Here is a 25765-nt window from a genome sequence, read left to right as displayed (position 1 = left end):
TCACTAATTTCTAATTGAGAGTACGAAGTAATATATAAATCGATAAAAAGAGGGCACATCTTCAATCCTCGTTCGATATTGAAGATACGAATAAAGAATCCGTCGCGCGTTTATTATTGACAGAAGTGTTATATTGCCGACAATTAAGCCGCGTCAAGAAGAGCGTCTGCAAAAGAAGAAAAAAGAAAAAAACGCAAAAGGAAATTTTACACCGTTTAATATATCCAAAAAGATCATTTATTTCAATTTTCTATTTCAGTGTTGACAAGTTCAATTTCCGCTGGATATGAAATACCTCCTCCGCTCTGACGCAATGTTATCTTTGCCAATGTAATCTCACCTCTACTTTATGATGCATCTGATCTCTCCTCGTTCTCCCGGCGATGAAAGGGATCTCCGGAGAATATTCCGTGCGCCAAACCCATCGAATACGATGCTCCGCTGGAAGAACACTGTAACAAATTGAATACAAGGACATCGGTACAGCTATCGTGTTACACGGTATCTTAACATAAACCGCGTCTGGTTGCACGTGATACCTTTTTAAAGTAGCTTAATTTATTCATGGGAACAAACGTCAAATTTTACGTCAAATTTTCCGCGATATATTTATTCGAGGAAAAATTGCCCGACGAGAAATAGATAGAGACGATGCGAAGCTCGCGTGCGCATCGTTCGAAATCAAACGCGTAGTGACTGTGGTGCGTTTGTATTTCTACGTTTCATTTCGAAACGAACTGCATTTTATTAATAAAAATAATTTTAATAAAAGCAAATCGAGATTCGGAGAAACGCATGACGAAAAATTTAACGTGTCAACGCGAATCGACCGTCAGTTTCATTGTCGGTTATTATTTATTTGCGATTTTATTGTACATTACAAAGGGCCAAACAACGTACATTGCAATAAGCCATCTCGGAATAAAGATAATTAAATTTTTATTGCGCATTCATGGATTCCATAAAAATGTCACGATATTCGAAAGTTGCACATCCATTTACGCAATACAATCTATTTCTGCAGTATACACGGACTTTTGAATAAAGTATCTGTATACCGTATAGAAATTCTGGATTTATTGCATTTCGCCATTTGTTAGCGCGGTTTATTTCGAGAGAGCTTATATTACAAAATTCTTCTACATTAAATCCATCAAGAGCAAACTCCACCCAATGTAAGCTGGTATTTTTTTTTTTTTATTTTCCACCATTGTCAAGTGTACATTTCCGCGTGGGTATCGGTTGCGCATTCAGAAATTTGAAAACACCTCGCGAAATAAAATTTGGAAAAATCGCGTCACGAGCGCGACATAACTTTCAGGAGGAAATTCTATGACGCCACTATGCATACATACGGAATTATCTTTTCATCGTATTCATAAACAGAGTGTATTATTCGCGATGCACAAACATACCAGTGATTTGTGTTAATCCGTAAAGCCGTAAAGTTATTCGATCGAGACTATCGTCAGATAATTTAAAGCCTTTGAAGCAGGCCGCACGCCGTAATTTAACTAATAGCTATTGTACAAATCTCATTAAAATCAGAATGACGTACTGCTTTAATCGTGCCAGCGTTACGTTTGCACAGAAGATGGTGGTGTGTGGGGGTACGTGCTTTGTAATATATGGCGGACGGTAATCATCAAGAATCCTGTTTAGCCATATGTCGTTCACCAATTTGCGTCACGGCAATTGGCCGCGAAATTTAATCGCGTTATCGGGAGAGATTTTCCCCATTGACAGTTACATTGCGTGACGGTTCTCCAATTAAATATTCTGACTGGCAGTAGCGAATTTGCTCAACGATTGTGGCTTATGCAAATGTAATTTCGACCGAAAATATCGGAACTTGTCCGCATCGCCCTGTGTAACGTGTAAACACTCCATAAATTCTCCAAAAGCTCGGCGATATGATTTAAAATTACACCGAGATGTGAAAAGGATTTGAATACCTTTTTCGATATATATATTTTGGCAAACATCGCTTTCGTTATGTGATTCTCTAACCACGTCTTTTACTCTGCAAAAATTCATGAGAAATCAAGACTCGGAGACATTAAAGTAGAACTGTCTACATATTTTCTTAGATGCGCTTCAAATAGCAAAAAGTTGATGTTATATAAATAACAAAGATTAAAAATAGCATTTTAATTTTTGAATACCACATCTTGCGAATTAATGCTTAGATTATAATAATGCTCAGATTATTATAATATACATATAATGACATAATGACGTATATATATATATATATACGAGTAATCTCGAGAATATTTTGAATACAAAGAGAAATTTCAGAAATACAAAAAGAAATTAAGAAATAAGAACGTCTATATCTCATCATAGATTTATTTACAAAAATTTGTTGAAAATGCATTCTCGTTTGTTCTCTTTGTTATTTCACTTATCTCTAACTAGATGATTTGTAAAACTGGAGCGCTATCTCGCCGTTGCTCGCTTTCCCTAATAATATCGTAGGATCGCGATTTTGAGGATAAACGAAATTGCAATGTAGTTATGCGAAAAAGAAAGAGTGCTACGCCACTGGACGGAATATTGATCGAGAGGGTGCAGAGAGACCCTTACACCGGGAGCGAGTCGCGAGCCAACCCTTACGTAGGCTCTCTCGCATACTCGCATTATGTCTCGGATGGCGACGAAATCAGGACCATTAGGCTGGAACGTTAATGTTTTTACGTTTCTCGTTAAAACCTCCAACATCGCCAGCACGGTCGTCTGCACGCAGACGATGTAGGCAATTACTGTCTCTCGCATCGTGCCACGCGGATTGTTCGGTAAATCGTGATAACGAGAGGATGATTCTTCGTGAAAAAGCAAGTACAGGATATGGAATAATACCGCTTTCTCGGTAGCTTCCGAGAGAAAAGGTTTTGCTCGTGAAAGCGAAATAGAATTGTGTGTATGTATTAGTGTTCACTCGGCCACAAATCGACATCCAGCTGCGTCTGTTGTCTAATAGAGCATGTTCATTACACACAATTCTAGAATCTGTTTACAGAGAGAATATCGAATATCTATTGTAATTTCGGCCGATATCATCGATATCATTAATTTTCATTAACTCCCATGGATGACAATGCGCGATCACGATATAAACTAAAATGGCATTAGAAGCTTGTAATAGTAACGTTTTCGCTTGGGCAATTATTATGGAAATTGCATTCCGATCAATGCCGTGAATGTCAATGCATAATTAAATAGACGCACTAGATTTTTACGTCGAAACTCTTTTTTCTTGATAACTATATACAAACGGTAAAGAGAGCTAATTTTATAGCTTTTTGTAGCTTTTACTCCGTGAATGTAATGTCTGAATGTAATGTGTGAATCTTTTTACTTGATATTAATAATGAAACGTTTACTGCAATAATAATATTTACTTATTACAATAATTTATTTATTCCTATTGAAAAAGCGTCATCATTTTTCACATTAGAGTCCGGCAGTTGATCGAAAATTGAAAATTATAAAAAAGAATGGAGATTATTTTCAATTTATGTTAATTTATGAAGTTTGAGTTTTGAGGAAAAAAAGGCACCGAATTAATTTGCACACCTAATACAAACGAAAGAAATTTTTTAATTGTAATATCCATGTTCGTGTTTCCCAACCCTCCCAACTTTTCTTCGTGAATCAAGCTCGGCCGAGACGCTAACTGACCGTTGAAACGTATTCGAAGCAGAGTGAATTGATATCCGCTCGCCAGCCGGAATTTGTCAGTCTCAAGCTTCGAGATCCCTCTCGCTCAATAGCTTCCGATCGGTTTTGCTTTCGAGAATCGAAGTTACGATGCGTCGATGTGTACCACCATCATCGAGGGTGGCTCTCTCTTTTGACGGGAGACAAAGGGACGCAGAGAGAATGAAAACCGCCACCTTGATGCTCGTGGTGAACCACGATAATTGGATCAACCCATCCCTATGAGTCGCAACTGAAATTAAGTAACCTCCGGCGCGTATTCCTACGACGGGCATGATGATTTCGTCGGGGACACCCTGAAAAGCTCGCCCGCCATCGCGAAATAATGTTAGCGCGCGAGAATGAAGCGGGGTAGGAAATACGGTACGGTATGCAACAAACTCGCACTAAGCTCGCATATGAAATCGCGGATTAAGTATGGGACAAACGATTGCTCGAATTAAAAATCAGTCGTATTTTGTTTGTCGAATGATCATGTCGAATCATCGTTGTCTCAGCGAAATACAGGGCGTTTCAAAAGTGGAGTTTTAATCGCTCGGGAGATGATTAGAGACCCGAAAACAAAAAAAAAAAAAAGAGTTGATAGAATGAAGATAGATCCGGAAATGCGTTGTTGTTGAGCTATCGCTATTTTTATATTGAAATTGGAAATTGCTTTTAAATCTTTTTGAATTTTTTTTGCTTTTTCGCTTTTGAATTTTTTTGTCAAAATTGAAAGAAGAAATGGCGATAACTCGAAAACAATTTCAGACCTATGTTCATATCAATTTTCTTTCTTATTTTTGAATTCCTATTCATCTCTCGAATGTAATATTTTGTATCAGTTTTAAAGAATAACAATTATACGTTATAAAAAAACGCCATGTAATTTGAAAAAGAAAAACAACTGCATTTTGCGGATGCATTGACGCACTTTTGAAAAGACTCGGCTCTCTCCGGAAAATAAAGCCGTGCAAAGTCTTTCCTCCTCGTAACTTTTTTTTCCATTCTCTCTTTAAAAAGAAAGGAGCCTCTCCTCCGTTTCCAGAATCACTCGGGATAAATCAACCGCGTGATACCGGCGTGAAAATATTTTCCCCCGGTAATATAAATATTACATCTCGTTAGGTTGGCGTTACGCGAGCTCGGCTAAGAAAGGACTTAAGCCGTCAGAATGGCAAGCCCGTAAAAAAAGCAGAAAAAGCTTCTTCGGTAGGACGAGGATGCTTTGTACGATCGCGACTTGTGGCATGGTAAAGCCACCCGAGTCGCTGGAAAAGGCAATTTGTACAGAGTACTTAAGTTACATATATTAGTCAGAACGTCGTATTTTTCGGAGTAACGACCAATTATGTCATGAAAAAAGTCTAAATGTCGCAGGTCGAATTATTCTTCATCTACAAATTTTGCGACCGAATCTTCAAAATTGAATTCTTTGAATTCTTTCTTAATAAAGACTCAAGAACTCTTACAATAATTACATTACCAATGAATTTCTAGTGAATTAAATTTTAAGTGCACTAAAAGAAAAATTAAATCAATTAAATCAATTAATAAAAATTTTATACTCTATTATCAAAATATTATATATTAAATATTAATACAAAATATCAAATATATTTTGTAGATTACATATAAAAATAAGAACTTGTTTTTCATGATCGCATCTCACATTCACGCATGTGTAAACATTTTACAATATTATTTCACTAAAAATGAAAAACCTCAAGGGACTTAAGAGTACCTCAACTAAATAAACAAGTTTATAATTCATAGAGCGAATGTTTAGTATAACAGAGATATATATATTTAATGTAAAATGTTTATTCGCTGTGATAAAAGATATCGCAAGATTAAAATGAGAAGTTTAGACCTTTCTTTTGCGAAAGTATCATCGGAATAAAATCTCTTCGATGCCTGGCAACAACACAATACTCGAGATTATTATTCGGTATTACTTGTGCGAATAGACAGATCCTCGGGGGTGAAAAGTAGTTTCAAAGCGTCTAGTCTAACAATGGAACGGAGAGGGGGGAGGGGGAGGCGAAGGGACGGAGAGGGGAAAAAAAACGACGGGTATGAAAAGCGTCCCGGAAAATAAAGGGTAGATATGGTGGAAAGAGCACGCGGAAGGCCCGTGGAATTCAATGCCAAGGTTGGCGTACGTACGAAGTTAAATCGATATTCAATATTCCACGTACGAACCGATAGTGACGTTTGTACGGAGAATTTAATCGCATTTTACAAATGATATATCTTCAATTTCACGGTTGGCGATCTCGAAGAGAGTTAAAAAAAGAAGTTAACTTACGATCATGAGTTCACTTAGTCAAAGCTTACTCCTCGCAATTCTTGAAAATCATAAAAAGAAGATTAAAATATAAACTCTCGCAAACTTTTGAAATTAAAACAAACGAGAACGATTTGATTTTATTTAAGTCCTCGGTCTTCTGAAAATTTATTACATGTACAAGTCGAGAGAAATCACTTAAAATATATCAATTTTCACATTTGATAAAAATAAAAATATCCAAATCTTAGAAGAATACGTTGTTATTGTTCAATTAATTTAGCTTGTGATTTTTTTTCTAATTTAATAAATATATTATGCTTTGCAATTTCTTTATAGAGAACAAAAAAGATTTTTGAAGTTTATCGTAATGTTTTTTCAGATATATGCGACATCAATTTGGATATATTTTTTTTTAAAGTTATATTAGAGATATATATGAAAATATGAAAAATTAAGAAAAATTCCTTTTTTTAATACATTCTTTTGAATTTATTGATATTTTTTACTTCTAGTGAAGAAATATTATAAACCTGCTTTTCGTTTGAGCTACTAATGCAATTCGTGCGTGAGCTCAAGATACAATCGCGAGAGAACAATAGGTTTTTGTCACATGTGATTCTCGTTTTCCAGCTCGTTTCATGTAGTGAACATTTCATTTTCCGGGCACATACATATTTCCGGATTATATATCCTATATGGGATGTATTGCGTTGCTCGCGAGTATTTTGTGGCTTCGATTGATCTATCCAATTGGACAAAAAAATCAATCGTGTGCATTGTTTCGAAAATGGCACCGATAGGTTTTATTTGATATATAGTTTGAATGAGAACGTAAATTTCGCCACAATCATCGCGCATTTTTCAGATCTCCTCGGAAATTTAATAGATATTTAAAATAACGTGAAATCTTAAACTGCTATTTAATTAAACGTTTGATAACTTAATCAGAAAATTTAATGATATTAATTTAATGGAGTTGATCAAGTGGAGTTAATAACAAAATCACTCTTTAGCAAACATTATCTCATTATGACTTAAATATTCATGATTGGACTTTTGACAATCTAAAAATTTTGTAGAAATATTTATATAAATATTTATTAAATTACATAAAATACTTATATTTATAATATAATATAAATATTTATTAAAAAAATTTTAAAAACATTTTCTTTTCGAATTTTACATTTTTCGAATTTTAAAACATTATTTTATTTTAAACGTACTCGTTACAATTTTAACATCTAAAATACATTCTTTAGAAGCAGTATTTCCAATCTCTCTTGCTCTAAAGATATTCCAAGATATCAATGTTATTCTTATTAATTTTTTTTTTAATTATATACGATATTATATTAATTATATGATATTATATTATATAATTATATACGATCCATCGCGTCTGAGAGGATTGCTTGCTCTAAAGATATTCCAAGATATCAGTTTTATTCTTAACGATCCATCGCGTCTGGGAGGATCGATCATATTGTATAATATGTTTGCATCGTTGGTCGTAAGAAAGATCGTTGCTCTTCGATTCCGGAAGTAACGATCAAATGCGGATTTTCCACCAGAGGCACGAGCACGTTCTTAAATCTTTCGCCCAAAGCGAGCTATTCGGCGAATACAGTGTACTCTTCATGCAAAATGTAGCCGAGGTTCGAAACAACAGCGGACAGGACGGTATGCGCCCGAACTTTCCCGATAGCGGGATAGAATTCGCAGATTGCATGCTAAAACTTTCAGGCGAGCAGAAACGAGCGGAGCGTGTTTCAGAAAGAAAAAAATAATCAGGTATGAAGGCACAATAATAAAATTGTATTCTTGTTATATCGACGTTGTATGCCGATCGCGTTACCGTATATAGAACTCCATTGGCGGTGTAAATGAAGAGGAGAAGATTCTGCATGAAAGAATGGAAAAACATAGAAAACAAAATAGAATCTCTCGTATAGAAAAGTCGAGTTTTATTTTCAAAATTTATTTAAAAATATTTATTTTTAAAATCGAGAAATTAATGCGCCCGCCGTATCATCTTGTGCCTTTCAACCATTTTGTGATCTTTTAAATCATTTGAATTATATTTATTATATTTTTTGATGTGTAATAACGATATAATTGAAATTCAACAACGCGAAATTTGTTATAATCCTTCAACGATGGATCTATTATTAGTCGAAATCATTTACAATCTCGATGAAAAGAAAAGAATCTGGCTTCAGGAATAAGAGATTAAACCATGATTGTCTATCTGTCGCAATTGCAATCTTCTTCCTGCAGCATCCAATGCGAAATACCCCTCCTCCCTCCCTTTTCTTCTTCCCTCTGTAGTCGATCGTACTTTTGCTAGCAGCAAGGAAAAAGGCACGTTAGCACGTGACTGGAATTCGTTTTACAAACTCTCTGCAACCGCGCATATAGAGTTCCCATTTTAGATGGTCGCATTGCACGACATAAAGTGGAATCCATTTCTCTGAGATAAACTACCCACGAGAAGTGTCGTAAGAGATATAACAAGAATAAACAGATAGAATAAGCTATAAGCATAGAAGAAGAATGGAATACAGATAACAGTAATTAAAGTCATAATATGCGAAATATACAGGAATTAGGACGTTACTTACAAAATATTATGTCTATTATTGTTGCTTACAAAGGTTATTATATCTGTTCAGTTTGTTATAAAAAAATGAAATATTTAGCTAAAGCTTGATTGTAAACATTACACAGATGTTATAAAAAGATACATCTATTACTAATAAGAATTGGGATATTATATACAGAATATGTTTGTATTGTATTGTTTACAAAGAGTATATTTGTTATTAAAAAATCGAACGTTTAAGTAAATCTTAATAGATTTTCTCTAAAAAAATCTTAATAAATATTGTACAGATACTATAAAAAAATATATCTATTACCAACAATAACATTCTCTTTTCCTTGAAAAATAATATAAATATCACATGCTTAATGATATTTAAATACACAACTTTTTCCTGTTAAAAAAATAAGCTGACGCAAAAAATAATGTTCAATTATATTACTCTTTTCTTGAAAATAAATTAAATGCATATATCAGTATAGTAAAATAAAACACTTCTGGTCACACAAATATTCCTGTACCAATCTAACTACTGGTTCTGTCTCCATCGTATGTAATAAGCCATGAAACGCCGGAAAGAGTAATCAGCGCGATTACGTCGACGCGAGAGCGTCAACTCATTAACTCGAGACCAATCCTTTGGCGCGTCAGTTCGACGTTAACTACCTTCACCTCCACACGCTGGCCTATATGCAAATCCTTTTTCATGCGAGTGACGTGTATCAGTCCCTCCTTACCAACGCCCACATCAACGAACGATCCAAAATGCGTAACGTTCCGCACGACACCGCTCAATACGGTGCCGACGGTCAGATCCTCGATACGTCGCACACTGTTACGGAACAGCGGCTGACTCAACTTTGATCGTATATCCTCGTCCTTCTGCATGCTCAGGGCTTTAATTATCGTCTCCATCGTAGTCTCGTCGGTGCCGAACTGCGCGGCAAGTTTTCCATATCCGGTTCCCGCTTGAGAATTGATCCTTTCGATAAATACCGGAGTACCAATATCATTTAACTTGCACTGGCAGTGTTTCACAAATTTATCCGCTATCGCATACGATTCCGGATGGATCCACGTTTGATCTAAAGGATTGAAGTCGCTCTTAGATTTCTTTTTCCGTTCTGACGTGGTTTCGCTAACCGTTGCCGTTTCCGGCAGAATCCTTATGAATCCGGCGCATTGTTCATACGTTTTGCTACCGATGCCCTTCACATTTAATAACTCTTCTCTGTTTTTGAACGGTCCGTTTTTAGTTCGCCATTCTATGATGCTGGTAGATCTAGAACGCGTGAGACCGGCTACTTGTTGTAGAAGATAAAGAGAAGCGGTGTTGATATCGACTCCTACAAAACTCACAACCTCTGTAATAACCTGTAACAATTAACAAAAATCTCTGTGCTGAGCATTAAATCTCTCCAAAAAGCTGTTATCTAAGAAATTTTTGACAAATCTCCAATCGTAAGTTTTTTTTTCTCATTAATAGTAAAGTAAAAATACGGTTAGGACTAATTGGAAAATCGAAAAATTAGAGAATCGAATATCTCTTTTTAAAATCGTATTTCTATCACAAGAAAAAAGATATTAATTTAAAAGATAGGAGTAGTCAGAAATTATTTCACAGCACTTTTCACAGCGTTAAATAACGAATTCATACTAACTTCGGACAGCGTCTTCGTCAATTGCGCTTCGGGAAGATCGTGTTGGTACATGCCGACTCCTAAATGCTTCGGTTCTATCTTAACTAATTCCGCCAGCGGGTCCTGCAAGCGTCTCGCTATCGAAATAGCAGACACCAGGTTCGGATCGAGATCTGGGAATTCGGATTTCGCCTGCGGGCTACAACTATAAATCGAGGCGCCGCACTCGTCGACGATGGTGTACATCACGTTCGGTGTGTTGAACATCTCCGACTTTATTACCTTCGTTAGGAATAGCTCGGTTTCCCTGCACGCTGTCGCGTTTCCCAGAGCTATTATCGCGCATCCATATTTATTCACCAGTCTCGCCAATGCATCCGCCGGGTCCTTAAATGGATTGTTATGGGGATATATCACAGCGGTCTCGAGAACGTTGCCTTGCTCCGAGACAACGGCGAGCTTGCATCCGTGACGGTAACCCGGGTCTATGCCCAGGACGATTTTACCTCGCACGGGAGGAGTGAGCAGCAGTTGCTTAACGTTAGTCGCGAAGACCTCTATAGACGCCTTCTCCGCGTTTTCCTTCATCTCGCTCCTCACGCGACGTATCACCTGAGGCTTGATTAATTTCTTATACGCATGATCGATACTCTCGTTGAGTAAATCCCAGTGGATCATTTCCCGCTCCTGTTGACACGCGTATCGCGACAAGCAGCATTCCTTGAACGCGCGCTCGAAAGCGTCGGGAATCACGATCTTCACGCTAATAATCTTCTGCGACTCCGCGCGATTAATGGCCAGTATGTGATGTGGCTTAATGGCATTCACGCGCGACTTGAAATTAAAGTACTGTTCGTACTTCCGCCCGTTCACGTTCCTCGAATCTTCCGTCGTTTTACACTCCGCCGTATGTATCTCTATAATGGACGTTTTCCGGAGGGATGTCACCCTATCGAAGATTTGCTTGTCCTTGCTGATGAGGTCCGCTATTATGTGCACAATACCATTCTTCACCTCCTGCTCGTTTCGCAAACCTTCTCTCTGTTCGTCCACTAGGAATATCAACGGTGCTATCTTCTGTCCCTGTAGAATGGCGTCGCTGACGCTTCCCAGTCCTAAAGCTCGTGCTTTCTCCGCAAGAAGTCGTCTCGATGCCGAGGGTTTGTATAAGGAATAGATATGTTCGAGATCAGCGAGGGATTTTGTAGACGTGATGGTCGAGTGAAGCTCCGGTGACCATTTTCCCAATTTGTCGATGCTTTTAATGATCGTCGCAGCGCGATTTTTAATAATCTTCGCCTGCTCGAAGCTATCGAGAAGCGCTCTCAGCTGATCCGCTTCCATGGATCCAGTCATATTTTTTCTATACCTCGCAATAAAAGGTATCGTGTTGTCCTCCTTGAAAAGTTTCACCACGTTTTCCACAATACGCCTATCCACGTTGTTAATTTCGCTTATGTAGTCAACATCAGTCCATTCCGCGCATTGCGAAAAGCTGGAATTAAATTTTTCTTTGATCTTCAGATCTTCCTTTATATCAGTCTTGATTAAATCCTTTTGGTTTTGTGATTGTGATACTTTTGCATCTGTAAAATCAGTGGACGATGATGCTTTTAGCTTGGATTTCTTGTTGCTAAATGTCTCCAAGCTTTTTTCTTGATTTTTTCTTTTGACAGACCTTCTTTTAACATCCTTGCTCTGCACATTTTTTCTAACTCTCTTTTTTATTGGCTCTTCTTTATCCACTGTAATTTTTTCTTTCTTTTCATGTTCCTCTATCACGTAATCCTCGTCTTTTGGTTTTTTAGATATTTTATAAGTGTCGTCATCGGAATCTGATAATTCAATTATTGGTTGATTACACTTACTCCGTAAATTGCGTTTCATTGCAGCGTTTTCTGTTCTGTCAAACCAACAAATCAATTTCCTCATACATATATAAACAGACGAAATAGCTATCTCATTATTTTTAATATTTTTTTATATTTAAATTTACTTTATCTGTAAATATTGTTTTAATTACAATAACAATAAATATATAATCATATAACAATTATATCAATTAAAAATCTTAATACATTGCAGATGGCTAATGGGAATTCTCACATTTTCCAACGCTTGATATTCATCAAGAAAACTCTCAATACATAATAAGAGAATAAAATATTTAGTCCCTGAGTAAGCAATAGATCTATAGTCTGTCAACAGATCTGTTAAAGATATTACAAAACTATTTGGAATAAATTCTGAATGGAATTGTTCAGTTATTCCTTAGATTTATATTATCTTTTTTAGGTAAAATAAAATAATTTCAATAAGAATTCATATCATTCCAAACAGCTCTATAATACAATCTTACAATCTTAAAATCTTGCAATACGATAATGCAGATTCAGCATCATCCTCATTTGCATTAAGCTAGTGTTTGCTGACAGAATCTGCTGACAGAATCTAAGAGCAGTGTCGGCATAAATTAAGCAGAATATGTCATTTCATAAATGTTAAAAGAGTGTATATTATATAAATTGTTACAAAACAGTAAATTTTATTTGATTTCTAATCAATCTAATGTTATATTCTATTGGCAGATTCTGTTATACTTTTACTGGCATTCTATACAAAATTTATAAAATTTATAGATGCTTTGAAAAATCTGTTCTGACAGATTTGATTCGAGTAGCGAAATGACTGGTTTGCAATGTATTAATAAAAAATCAATATAAGGATAAAAATATTTAAATTCTCTCATAAAATGATTCTATTAAAACTTTACTTCTTATGTATTTCAAGTTATAAAATATTTTTCTGACACAAAATCTCTCTAACAGAGAATTCTCTTTGTTTTATGAGAGCAAACATCTTTGATATTTCACAAAAAAGATTAGATCAGATTATAATTAATTATTATTTAATTGTTGAACATATTACCTAAATAATTTAAACTAAAATTCGATGGAAATTTTCTGTGTTAATATCAAAATAAAGTTGCATCACTGACAGTCCTAACCTATCACAACGTGACTGGAAAATTGTAAACACTCTTCTGAGACATTTAAATTTTATTTTTGAGACAGTTGTGCCATCTAACGAGGCTACGTATACTTTTTGTCAGATAAAACGGAATGAATAAAAAAGTGATCTTGCTACTAGAATTTAGATAATTATAATGTAATATTAATTCTATGATTTATATTACTATTCTGATATTATTCAAACATGTACAATATATTTTTATTACTTAATAATGTTTAATTTTATTTAAAATTTATCTTATTATTACTATTGACAGAGGCTCAAAGCTTTTCTCTGCTATTGATTATCTATAACAATGATTACTGTAGAAAAAAATGTAATTTTACGTATGTGTTTTTAGTAAATGACATTGTTGCGTTATAAATAGACATGTTTAAATGTTTATGAAGCATCTGAATTATAATAATGAATTTAATAATACATTGTAAGTTAATTGCTCAAATATTCATATTGGTAAAGAATTTTTATCAATAGTCGATAATATCAATTTTCCAATTATCTCCTCCTTGATAATAACCATAAAAATGTGGGATTGACAATGTTTGTATCTCAAATTTTTCTCGTGTAATTTAAAAAATTTCAAATGTACTTTTGGAGAGAGAAGAAGATAATCGGAGAAAAAAATATCGAGCAATCAAACGCTCGAGAATCTCAATCGAATCGCTCGCGATCTCATGACGGTCGATATATCGAAACGATCGCAATGGCAATTCAGGATAATTCTATCTTGTCTTGTATCAAAAGAGAGAAGCCTGAGAGCGGACATGTCCGCGATTTAGCTGTAATTTTATTTTGAGCGCCTCAATCTCTATCCGTCCTTGTCTCACAAAATCGACGTAGACATTTAAAACGTAACGATTACAGCATTTAATGTCGAGTTATCAAAAAGAGCGTTGTAGAGCCTGGTATTAGTCAGATATTGTTCGTTGAATATTGTTGAATATTTCGTTTGACACACGTTGTAAATATCGCGATCTTCAAAACTGTTTACGTGCCGTGGTATGTGTGGCACGCAGCGCGCGCCATGTTTACGGGCGCTCCACGTGTTATCATTCTTTATCCGGCCTTCGTACGAACGGGTAGCGACGCGTTTCCTCATAATCCTTCATTGTTAAATGATATCAAACGTTGCCGTATCATATGAATATAATAGTAAATGCTTATCAATGATTGATTAACTATTCACAAACGTAACAATATTTTTTTAATAAGTAAACGCGCATATGTCGTGCGACTTATTTCTTTGAAATTTATGACTTTTTGTAAATGATAACCCCTCCTCATGGGTACGGCCTTGACGTGGCGGAGGGGGGGGGGGGCTGAGTATTCCGAGGGTGAGTATTTCGTACCCCAAAGACGAAGAAGCTAATGGTACCCATTGCACCATTATTAATAATTCAACAATATTACAAATAATATCTAACTTACACGAAATAGTTTTTAATGATCGAACATTAAATAATGTATAGATATTTCATTAGAGAGTATCATTAAATAACATTAAATAACGTGTGTATATATTTCATTAAAGAGTATCGTTTCGCAATGCGTTTCGCAATATCGTTTCGTTATGCTTGTGAATCGACGACTATTGCGTGTGTTGTGAATATATTATTAATAACATTAATATGTTGAATAATATATAATATTAATGTTATTAATACTATACGCAATTGTCGTCGTTTTTTAATCAATATTCCACCGCTGATTTAAATGAGTGAATGAACTGCCAGATTAATGATTAACAAGCATATCGAAACGATACTCTCTAATGAAATATATATATATATATATATATATATATATATATATATATATATGTTATTTAATGTTCGATTACTAAAAGATGTAATTTCGTGTAAGTTAGATATTATTTGTAATATTGTAATATTGTAATATTGTAATATTGTAATATTGTAATATTGAAATATTTCGTCATAATGACTGACTTGAGAAATGTTTACGCGGCGCGTAGCGCTCCATTGTGTACGTACGGCGAGTCGTGTTTATAAGTCATTGACCGTGTTATCATTCATTCACCGGCGTTCGTACGGACAAATCGCGGTGCGCGTCGCTCCGCATTTCTTCGCTTTCTTTGCATTTCTTTAAACTAAACGTTATTATATCTTACAAAATAAAATATCTTGTGTAATAATAAATGCTTATTAACTGATATGATTCGTAAGCGTACCAAAATGAGAACTCTAAAACAAAATTATATTATATATATATATTTCGCGACTTATTCCTTTGAAATTCATAACTTTTTGTAAATAATACCCCTCTAATGGGTACGGCCTTGACGTGGCAGAGGGGCTCAGTATTCCGAGGGGTTATTTAAGCAGTATTATTAATCGGCGAAATGATTTGCCGATTAACTTGTGCTGCTTGGGTATGTACCCCAAAGACGAAGAAGCTAACCAGTACCCATTGCACTATTATTAGTAACATTAATATTAACGTTAAGTAATATTACTGTTATTAATAATATACTAACACAGCATAGCCACGAGTCGTGAAATGGCTCTTATGTGGCAAACTTAATTAATGCGTTTGCGCATTAATCGTCGGTTTTTAACCGACATTCCGCCGCCGATTTAATTATGAATGAACGAACTGCAGCCAGTTCGTCGCGTCGCGCGTTTGCTTCGGGAGTGCCGTAACAGTGATCGGACTAAAAGACTTTTCCTCGCTCTGCGAGGGCTCGTTTGAGAAATATCACAGTTCGAGTCGGTCGAGTCGCACTGTCAAGGGGTGCAGGGAGCGCGGGATCTCATTGAGGCGTAGTCGGCTACGTCTTCACGCCACGTGCGCCGCGGCACTGGTGATGCCGGCTGTGAATGTTACACGCACTCGCTACCGCTTGATGTGTTGTGTTTCGCACAGTTGCAATCTGCATTAAACGGCTAATTGAGAACACGCTCTGTCTTCGACAAGTGGTTCGGTCCCAATCGGGTAAGATTTCAATCGGCTGACTTGTTTTCGTCGCTTATTCTCTTGATTTCTTATTTTCGATACAGCATTGCCACGAGTCGTGAAAGGGCTCCTATGTGGCGCGTGCGTTTCGCGCACTGACATACGCGATTATATAAGCGCGTATTAGTCTGGAGCGCGCGGACTATTTCTCATTTTCGACACAGCATTGCCACGAGTCGTGAAAGGGCTCCTATGTGGCGCGTGCGATTATTTAATCGCCAACGGCCTTTATTTTCCCTTCCTTAGTACCTTACCCTTTCCCTTCCTAAACAAATCGCGTTTAATCTGACTCGATCAGAGCTTAGTTCGGGCGGTTATCGCGTGTGCCGAGAGGCTGGATCCCAGTTGTCCGATTGTCTAGATTGTTAGGCATCGGCGGTGGGTACCTTCTCTCTCGTCACATCTACCAGCCTTCTCGATAGCCCGGGTGACTTTTGATATCACGTGTATGGTATCCGCCCTGGTGATTCGACCTGAACCGTTGGCTATGCGATGGTTGAGTCAATTTTAAACGTAATTTCTAAGAAACAAGAGACGTCGGATTCAAGTCAGTCGATTCGTCTTCTTCCGCTTCGGTCCTAGCCTTTGCTTGAAGAGTTACCGTGTGTCCCGAAAAGCTCACCAACTCGGGTGCTGACTGGACCGACGGAACTTGATATTTTCACGGGCAGCAAAAATTAGTCCGCGCGCGATTATAATAATTCGCGAGTGTTTTTCGCGAGTGTCCTGTGCTGCGAGGACATCCGACGACCCGACACCTTGAGAGGAGGAGGAGGCTTAGGAGAGGCATCGGGCACCGGCGGAGCAACCTTGCGGTAAGCATATATTTTTTGTCAAGATGAAATTATTTCTTTTCTCATTAATTTGGGTCACTGAATTTCGATAATTTAAAATTTATAGTTTGGAAAAGAAAAATAATTTAAAGTTTAATATCAATTTACTTCTATAAAGATCTTTTTTGAAAATTATTTATTAATTATTAATTATTTAACAAATATCTAATTGAAAAACAAGTAGATTCGGTATATGTAAAAATTTTTAAAGCATCTATTGTTTCGAGCGCTGCTATAATTTAAATATTCTCTTTGTATGTTACAGAATCATCGTAGCTACGTTGCAGATTAACTCCGCTGTTGCGCATCGAGTCGGTGAGTAATAAATTTTTTATACTGGGGTAACAAATCTGTGAAACTTATATTAAACTATTTTTTTATGTATTTATTATTAAAGTATTGCAGTTGGATATATTTCATAGATTTGTTGCCCTAAAATGGATAGATTAAACAGTTTGGGATTATATATTTAATCTTGGTATCTATCTTGGACACTATTTAATGATTTATTGTAATGCACTTGTACAAACACAGATAGAGTTCTTTATAATTCAATTTTTCAATTTCATTGCTTTATATTATTTTTCATATTTCATTTGCGAGATGTATTAATTGCTGAAAATTATCAAACGATCTCGCAAGAAAGTATAATTAAAATACGTAAAATAATTTTTTTAAAGAAATTAAATATTTATATAACATATAAAATAATATAAATATTTTAAAAATAATAGTTTAATTAAATATTTTTGGAAATATATTAATATATAAAATTTATTAAGTTTATTAAATTTTTCGAAATAAATAATTAACAATTGAAATGACACAAAATCGTGTAAAAGAAGTTCAATTATTCAAGTATTCTTTAAAAATATTAAATTTTTATTTTAAATATTTTTATAGTATATTTTTCTCAATATAAATGAAGAAAGATAAATGGAAATATAAAATATAAATATAACTATGACTCTCTAAGTTGGATTACTATGGCTTAAAGACCATAGTAATCTTCGAGGCCCGATCGCCACTGTCTGAATTGACTGGGCATTGGGTCCAGGACTATCCTAGACTGAGCATACTAGACCAACAGCCCAGTCGGGGCAGGGATTAAGTGGAGGTCACGGTCCTCCGACCTATCCTGAGCCCACATTCTAGACGTACGAGACCTTCGGGAAATCTCTATTGCGTCTATACTGCAAGTTGCCCAATGGAGGCTTAAAGTAGTCTGAGAGTAGGCATGTACTCTCGCCTTCCGGAGGAAACGTGCTCTTGCAGAGAAGGTTTGTCAGGTGTCCTGGCTTTATGAAGTCCAGTGCGCCGGGCTGACGTTGTTGTTTGGACCCGTGAGTCCTAGCGGCCTGGAAACCGCGTCGTGCTGGTGCCTATTGACGTTTGGGCATGTGTCGTGAGGGTTGGAATGAAAAGAGAGTCATAGTTTATATTTATATGAAATAAGAATATCAATGAACATATTATTATGTGTATTTTTTTTATTTATTACCCATCTTTCCTCTTCCCATATTTTAATACCAAGATTAAATATTTAAATCGGTGCATAAAAGATATATATATATATATATATATATATATGAAATATATGTATGAAATTCAGAATTTTTTTAGTAATGTATATTATAAACATAAATGAATGTTTGCAAACATTAACAAATGATATAATAAACGTGCCGATTTGATCCTAATCATGTTTAATCTATCCATCTATATAATTAATAACTTGGCTTTACGTAAGTTAAAGCAAAATTTAATATGACGTGAGATTCAGTAAATGTTTTCTCGCGGAATATAAATTGATAATTATAAATCATTAATTTACTTTTGTTTAAAATACATTATTTTTTATTTGTATTGAAATCTTTAAAAGCTTATTTTTAATTTAAATTCTTAAAATTAATTCTTAAAATTAATTTAATACATGTATTGTTAATATATATATTTTTCATTTACATTATTTATTAAATTTATTATTACTAATATTACATTTGATAAATTATGTAGATACAATATCTAGTTTAGAATTATTTATCAACAATTTACATAATATTGGCATGCTGATTATGCGAGAAATTTATTATCTCGCTTGAATCTCACGTCATTCATTTTTTATAATTTTTTTATGTTGTTCTCACCTGATTCATTGAGAAAATGATTTCTTTAGATTAAAATAGTTCTATTTGTTTGACTTGAATTTGTTTAACTTAAACAACATAATTTCATATTAAAATTCAGTTTGTCGAATTAAGAGTTTTGTTGTTTCGTTAAAATATACTACGTTGTTTAATAGAAAAAAGTATTATTTAGTTCAAAAATAAATTTTATTTTTATTATTTAAAGGAAATAAAATTTATTTTTGAACTAAATAATACTTTGTTTGGTTAAATTAAATATTGTTTTAATGAAAGGAAGAGATTCTTTAATATTGTTAAAGCATAAACAAAGAGCGTTATTGTTTTTCAAACAATTTATTAAATAAATATTTTATTTTAAATAAAGCTATTTATTATTTGAAAAATCGAACAATCGAATTTGTTGAATTAATAATTGATTTGTTTGGACTATTTCAAAAAATAAATTTCTTTGAATCTAATCTAAAATTTATTAAATCAAAAGAAATCATTCTCTCTGTGTGGTGAGATTTAAATAAATGTTTCGATCGTACGCGAATAATACGAACGAATTATATGGGCCTTAGATTTTTCCTTTTTATTGAATATATTTTTCTTTGAATATATTAATTATATAGATCACAATCGTTTTTATATTTTTCTATTTTTATTATTGCAATATTTTTATTATTGAATTAAAAAAATTTTTTTTTGTCATATGTAATCGAGTTTCTTTATTTTGAATCGATCATCGTACTATAAAAAAATGTGATATTATTATATTAGTTTCAAAAATTTCATATTTTATTAATGTTGAATGGCCCTCGCGATCCCCCCCCCACGATTGTATGACCGTCGAACGCGATCAAAGAATCTGTCGGCATAATTAGCCGATAATTGAAGGACCTCCTATATCCTTTTTTATTTCTGGCTATATGTGGCCAAATCGATGATGGAGCAACGTGGCCAGGAGCAACGAAAGGTAGGTCCAATCTGGCCTGAAGAACCGCAAAAGTTAATATATATATTATCTATATGTATTTTATTTATTTTGGTTATAATATATATATATATATATATATATATATATATATATATTATAACCAAAATAAATAAAAATGAGTAAATAATTAATAAGATTTTTATACGTGCGATTGCACGTAATTAGGGGGGAATGATAAATGTTCTCTATGTCTGTACTATAGATAGTACTACAGTACTATCTATAGCTCTATGTATTTAAATTCGGGTGGGTAAGAATTCGGGTGGGAAAGAATTAAAACAAATAAAGAAATATTACAGTTTAAAAATTAATAATTCTATGATGAATTTATTTAATTTTATTTAAATAAATTCATCATAGAATTATTTATTATTACATTTTTTTATATAATTATATTATATATTCGTTCGTATTAATGTTTAGATATAATTATAAAAAATTAATAAACGTTAATTAAAAATTATACGGGTAGGAATATAAAATCTTCAATCGAGTGTAGGGATATTAAAAATTCGGGTAGGTAGGATAATAGTTTAAGAATTTATTTAATTTAGTAATTTAAAAATTTGTTAATACGAAATCTGTTCAAACTATTAATTGTAAAAAGAACAAAATATAATAAATAACATTCGGTTGGTATTTTAAATGCTTAATAATTTTCTTTTCTGAATTTAATGTCACTTCGTGACATGTATATATATATATATAAATCTATCTATTATATTCTGTTCTTTAAATATATTCTCGGTTTATTGTATTGATTTCTTTAATTGCAAATAATGCAAATTAAAAATGTATAACTTTGTAACTTTGTATTGTATTGTTTGATACTAAAATTGTTAATTGTATATAATTAATAAATATTAAAATAAATTAAAACATGCGTGTAAAAAGGGAGGACTGCCAATTAAAACTGGTGGGGGTGGTGGAGGGCCTTCACAAATTCAAATTTTATTCGATAAAATATTCCGATTAAACAATAACAATTTTTGTTACCGAACAATACAAATTGTATTATTGTATTATGATATATTATGTTGTATTATATTATTGTATCGTGTATGATGTTTCTTTCGTATTAAACTTTTGTATTTTTATTATATTTTTATTGAATATTGTTGAATTATATTTTATATTGTAATAAATTTTTTTATATTGTATAAAAAATAATAAATATAAGAAAATTTAAAATAGGCATATAAAGAAAAGAGGACCGCCAAGAAGTGAAATTGGCGGGGGTGGTGGAGGGCCTCTACAAATTGATCAGTTTTTAAAAACGCAAGAGAAATTATAGCATAGAAGTTTGCTATAACTAATGAGATTTGTTGAGAATTGTGATAAATAATCAATACGGCACATTTCCGATTTTGTGAGACAAGGACGGATAGAGATTGATCGTTCCTCTTTATCTAACTAACTGTCACTCCTGCATATAGCACGGAACAAAACCACAAAATCATGGACATAGCACGAATGAGAACTACGCAATCGTGGATATTACCTACAGGATCAGGGACATTGGTTACGTAGTTCAATGTCCATGTTTTTATGGACATAGAGGCGCTTCAAAATAAAGTTACAGCTAAACATGTCCCCGCTCTCAGGCTTCTGTCTGTTTTGCGTTCTTGTTGTTTTTCACGTGAATCGTATCAAAACGTGACCTATATTGGCTAAGCTTTGGCCATTAAGAAGAAGAAAAAAAAATAAGTTTTCCGCGTAAGATGAGAATGTATACGTGATATTTAAAAGAAACTAGAATAAAAGGAATAAATACAGAAGAATTAAATGACACCTGTTATTAATTTACGGTTAACATGAAATGTAAGATATGATCGAATTGATGAATTGTTGAAAACATCCGTAGCTCGTTTTATTGGAGGATTGTGGATAAAGATAAAAATTTGACGGCAAAAATGAAAGTGCTGGAGTTATACAGTGGTATCGGAGGAATGCATTATGCGCTCTGTGGTAAAATGAAAATTAGTTGTATATATTAAGAGTAATATCTTTATTACAGTTGCTACCTTCATATTAATGTTTTATTGGAGATTTCCAAAAAGAAATATTGGGCATAATAATTCGTTTCATTCCTTGATCATATTTAATATTCTATTAGTATATTCCATCACAAGTGACAAAATATTAGTATATTAAGTTAGTAGTTACATTTAGTTAGTATATTACATTAGTATATTAATGTTTTGTTCTAAAAAATATCACAATTCAGAACAATTGTTTTATGAGAGATGTTCACAAAATTGAAAGTAAACGAAAGTGAAGTAGTGGCAGCTGTGATCTCTGAATGTTAAAGCAAATTAACATGAAATTAATTTGTGATGTTTTCTTATCTTTATTGTATATAATTTCAGAAAGTGGAATTGCAGGAGAAGTTGTTGCAGCGATTGATATAAATCCTATCGCGAACGATGTTTACCACCATAATTTTCCAAAGATTACTCTTATGAACAGAAATATACAGTCAATTAGTACACAGGAATTAAATAAGTTGAATATAGATGCTATATTTATGAGTCCTCCATGTCAGCCTTTCACTAGGTTAGGATTAAAAAAGGATATTCTTGATAACAGAACTTGTTCCTTCCTATATGTTTTGAATTTAATACCAGAATTAAAAAGCTTGAAATATATCTTGCTTGAGAATGTCAAAGGTTTCGAAGTATCTCAAGTAAGAAGAAGACTGATAGATTGCATGAAAAGCTGTGGATATGTCTATAGAGAATTAATATTAAGCCCATGTCAATTTGGCATACCAAATAGTAGATGCAGATATTATTTATTGGCAAAGAAGAATGATCTGAAATTCTGTTTTAAGCAACTTCCGCTGGAAAATACGGAAGATTTGTTGCCTGAATTATTAGAATTACTGTCTAAAAGTGAGCATTTAACATCAGATAAAAAGAACAATCCAAAACCTGGCAGATGTTATACATTAGCTAATATTTTGGAACATGTTGAAGTATCCAAATATCTAGTGCCTTCCAAACTGTTACAAAAGAGAGCATGGGTGTTAGATATACGGACATCTACAAGCAATGGTTCTTGTTGCTTCACCAAAGGATATGGTCATTATGCAGAAGGTACAGGATCTGTCTATTGTCCATTTACACATGAAACAATTAAATTAAAATATAATGAAGCCGACAATCACGAAAATGATTTAGATAAACAAAGGCAAATTTTGTCAGAATTAAAACTTCGATTTTTTTCACCCAGAGAAATGTGTCGATTAATGTATTTTCCAGAAGATTTCGATTTTCCAAAGCACATTACAGACAAACAGAAATACAGATTGCTAGGAAATTCTATCAATGTTTATGTAGTTAGTAAATTAATATTTTTATTATGTACCGAAAATGAAGATACATGAGAATCTAATGGGATTATCATATTCCCCATCCTTCATCCCATAACTCAATACTATTATAGTTATGTTTGGAAAATACAACGGTTGTGCAATCATTGAGTGAACGCTTGCTATCATAAAAGCGTGTTTTTTATCATTACACTAAAATTTTATTTTTTGTTAAACTTCAAACAATTTCATTTTAAGTGCTCATCCTTTAACTATAAAAGAAAGCGGTATTAATGTATTTCTCTATTTCAGATAGGTTTAAAGATTTATTCATATCACAAATAATTATTGAATGTTCACTCAAACCGTTGTGTTTCCTGAACACATGTGTCTATGTATTTCTTTTATATAACTAAAGACATTTAAATTATACTATTTCTACAGTGTAAATTGAATTATATGTACAAAATAGGATCTTTGTTCTATAATTCTAAAAGTTAAGAGAAGTCAATGCAGCAGCGAAATATTTACCAAATCATTCTATTATTAAACTTATATGTAATATACGTATAATCGATCAGTATATCTAACTTTTCTACATAGTTTCTAAATCTGGTGGAATAATGATCTTTTTTTCTTGAGCAAACTTTTTCAGTGCTTGATACTTTGAATGCCAGGACTCTATCTCTTCTCTCATACGATTATTGTCTTCCTGCATAGCCTCCATGTCTCGATATTCCTGGCTTTTCTCAGATTCCAATTCATCCTTCTGTTCGATACGTTTTATGCGACAACTAGCAGCGTATCCTCGATTCTTCAATGTTCGCCTTCGTTGTTTCATACGTACAATTTCCTCTCTGGACAATCCGCGTAATTTTAATTGTCTGTTTAAATCACGGACTGATATTGTGACAAGGTCATCATCGCTGATATCTAGGCATGGGCCAGGTGACAAAGGATCCTAAAAGGAGTCATTGTGAATGGAAACTTGATATTCTTTAGAGAACGTTGAATGTAATTATGTCGTTGATTTAAATATGATAAAATATGCAAATTAATGAGAAAGTATATGTTTAACTCGTCTATTACGTCTTTCGCAAACGCTTACGCTTACGAAACGTTAGAAAAGGGGAGAAATTGGGTATGCGACACGCCATGTGACATACCATTTTGATCGATCTTTTTCCATCCATAGCCACCTCCGACCTGGTTGTTTATCACGCCCGAGAACAAAATAGTCTCGAAAACGTCTGAATCCCTCTGTCTTTTACACTTTCCCGATAAATATGCTTAGTCATTCTCGTAAACCAGAAAGACGTACTCGCCATTCCTGACACTAGTACCGTCCTGAAAACATCGATTCTGCATATGTGATGATAGTTTATAAAAATATTGCTTAGAATTTTCATTCTTTGCCAGATTTATTTTAAATATTTATACGGAGCTATCAATTTCTTCGGCTCAGAGATATAAAAAATTATTGGAATATATTTCAACTAGGGGGGGAGAATACCATAGAATACATAAATGAAAAGGGATAACACGGTATCTGCGTGTGATTGGTTGTCCCATATTGTTGATACAATTATCGGACATATTAATTTAAAGTTCTTTTCATGCTGATGCTCAACTCTCATAGTTAGCGTCAAACTAGATTACGTAATCAAAAGAGAAGAATAGTGAAATCTGAATGGTCTTTTTTGATTACGTGATCTATTTTGATTAAAAATGAGCATTAAGCATCAATATAAAAAGACACCTTAAGGCTCTGCGCATAATGGAAGAAATATTAGAAACAGGAATAAATAATAAAATATTAACAAAATTTTGGAAATAAAAATTAGGAATAAAGATTAAACGTAACGCATAATGGAAACAAGTAAATATAAACTATTTATGATTGATTGAAATTATGACTTTTTAATATGCATAATTATAACAAATTTATGTTTTTATAAGAGTGTTCTCAAAATTCAAGGATAACATGCAGTAAAAATCATAAAAATATAAAAATAAAGATTTTGAACATAAACGAACGTAATTCTTTAATTTAAGATTTATAATTGTAAACTTTAAACACGTGTTTATTTACATTATTTAACAAATGTTATGCGTTATCATTATTTAATTTTTCATGACCTTTTATGCTGCAATTTTATTATCTTCGAATTTCGAGATATTCTGTCCCTATGAAAATTTAATAAATACAATTAATCTCATTATTTTCTAATTTATATTTTAATT

The 25765-nt window shown here is 33.5% G+C and overlaps 3 protein-coding genes and 1 long non-coding RNA gene across 8 annotated transcripts in view; 1 reads left to right on the top strand and 3 right to left on the bottom strand.

Moving 5' to 3' along the window:
• Positions 1-221: 221 nt before the first annotated feature.
• LOC148935965 (uncharacterized) overlaps positions 222-25765 on the bottom strand; it is a 154546-nt gene continuing 129002 nt past the window's right edge. For all 4 annotated transcript variants that reach the window (XR_016139925.1, XR_016139926.1, XR_016139924.1 and 1 more), the window contains exon 3: positions 222-452. This is a non-coding gene — a long non-coding RNA (uncharacterized LOC148935965). The remainder of the gene's footprint in view (positions 453-25765) is intronic.
• On the bottom strand, positions 8729-13316 carry LOC105429248 (S1 RNA-binding domain-containing protein 1). Of its 2 annotated transcripts, none has more exons than XM_011642101.3 (3): positions 13169-13316; positions 10262-12143; positions 8729-9974 (listed from the first exon to the last, which is right to left on the bottom strand). In XM_011642101.3, exons 2-3 carry the CDS (start codon positions 12125-12127, stop codon positions 9213-9215), a joined length of 2628 nt encoding a protein of 875 aa, XP_011640403.2. In that variant the 5' UTR covers positions 12128-12143; positions 13169-13316; the 3' UTR covers positions 8729-9212. The 2 variants fall into 2 exon arrangements, with proteins under 2 accessions (XP_011640403.2, XP_088935462.1); XM_089079336.1 differs by having other exon boundaries at positions 10262-12138; positions 13169-13314.
• Mt2 (tRNA (cytosine(38)-C(5))-methyltransferase) lies at positions 21777-23604 on the top strand. Its single transcript, XM_011642100.3, has 2 exons — positions 21777-22176; positions 22578-23604. The coding sequence occupies exons 1-2, from the start codon at positions 22122-22124 to the stop codon at positions 23594-23596; spliced, it is 1074 nt and encodes a 357-aa protein (XP_011640402.2). The 5' UTR covers positions 21777-22121; the 3' UTR covers positions 23597-23604.
• Positions 23541-24975, bottom strand: maf-S (MAF bZIP transcription factor K). Its single transcript, XM_011642099.3, has 2 exons — positions 24688-24975; positions 23541-24482 (listed from the first exon to the last, which is right to left on the bottom strand). Exons 1-2 carry the CDS (start codon positions 24712-24714, stop codon positions 24117-24119), a joined length of 393 nt encoding a protein of 130 aa, XP_011640401.1. The 5' UTR covers positions 24715-24975; the 3' UTR covers positions 23541-24116.

This window comes from Pogonomyrmex barbatus, unplaced genomic scaffold (genome assembly GCF_055798465.1).
Source record: "Pogonomyrmex barbatus isolate J1 unplaced genomic scaffold, ASM5579846v1 scaffold3, whole genome shotgun sequence".
Lineage (NCBI taxonomy): Eukaryota > Metazoa > Arthropoda > Insecta > Hymenoptera > Formicidae > Pogonomyrmex > Pogonomyrmex barbatus.
Note: the sequence above shows the minus strand (reverse complement) of the source record. Positions and strands in the feature narration are given on the sequence as shown.

Excerpts from the sequence above, each read along its gene's own strand:
- maf-S (XM_011642099.3), bottom strand. The coding sequence starts at position 24,714 with ATGGATGGAAAAAGATCGATCAAAATG. Across the intron at positions 24,483-24,687 it reads GAAAAAGATCGATCAAAATG|GATCCTTTGTCACCTGGCCC; the intron begins GTATGTCACATG and ends GACTCCTTTTAG.
- Mt2 (XM_011642100.3), top strand. The coding sequence starts at position 22,122 with ATGAAAGTGCTGGAGTTATACAGTGGTATCGGAGGAATGCATTATGCG. Across the intron at positions 22,177-22,577 it reads AATGCATTATGCGCTCTGTG|AAAGTGGAATTGCAGGAGAA; the intron begins GTAAAATGAAAA and ends ATATAATTTCAG.
- LOC105429248 (XM_011642101.3), bottom strand. The coding sequence starts at position 12,127 with ATGAAACGCAATTTACGGAGTAAGTGTAATCAACCAATAATTGAATTA. Across the intron at positions 9,975-10,261 it reads TGACGAAGACGCTGTCCGAA|GTTATTACAGAGGTTGTGAG; the intron begins GTTAGTATGAAT and ends TAATTGTTACAG.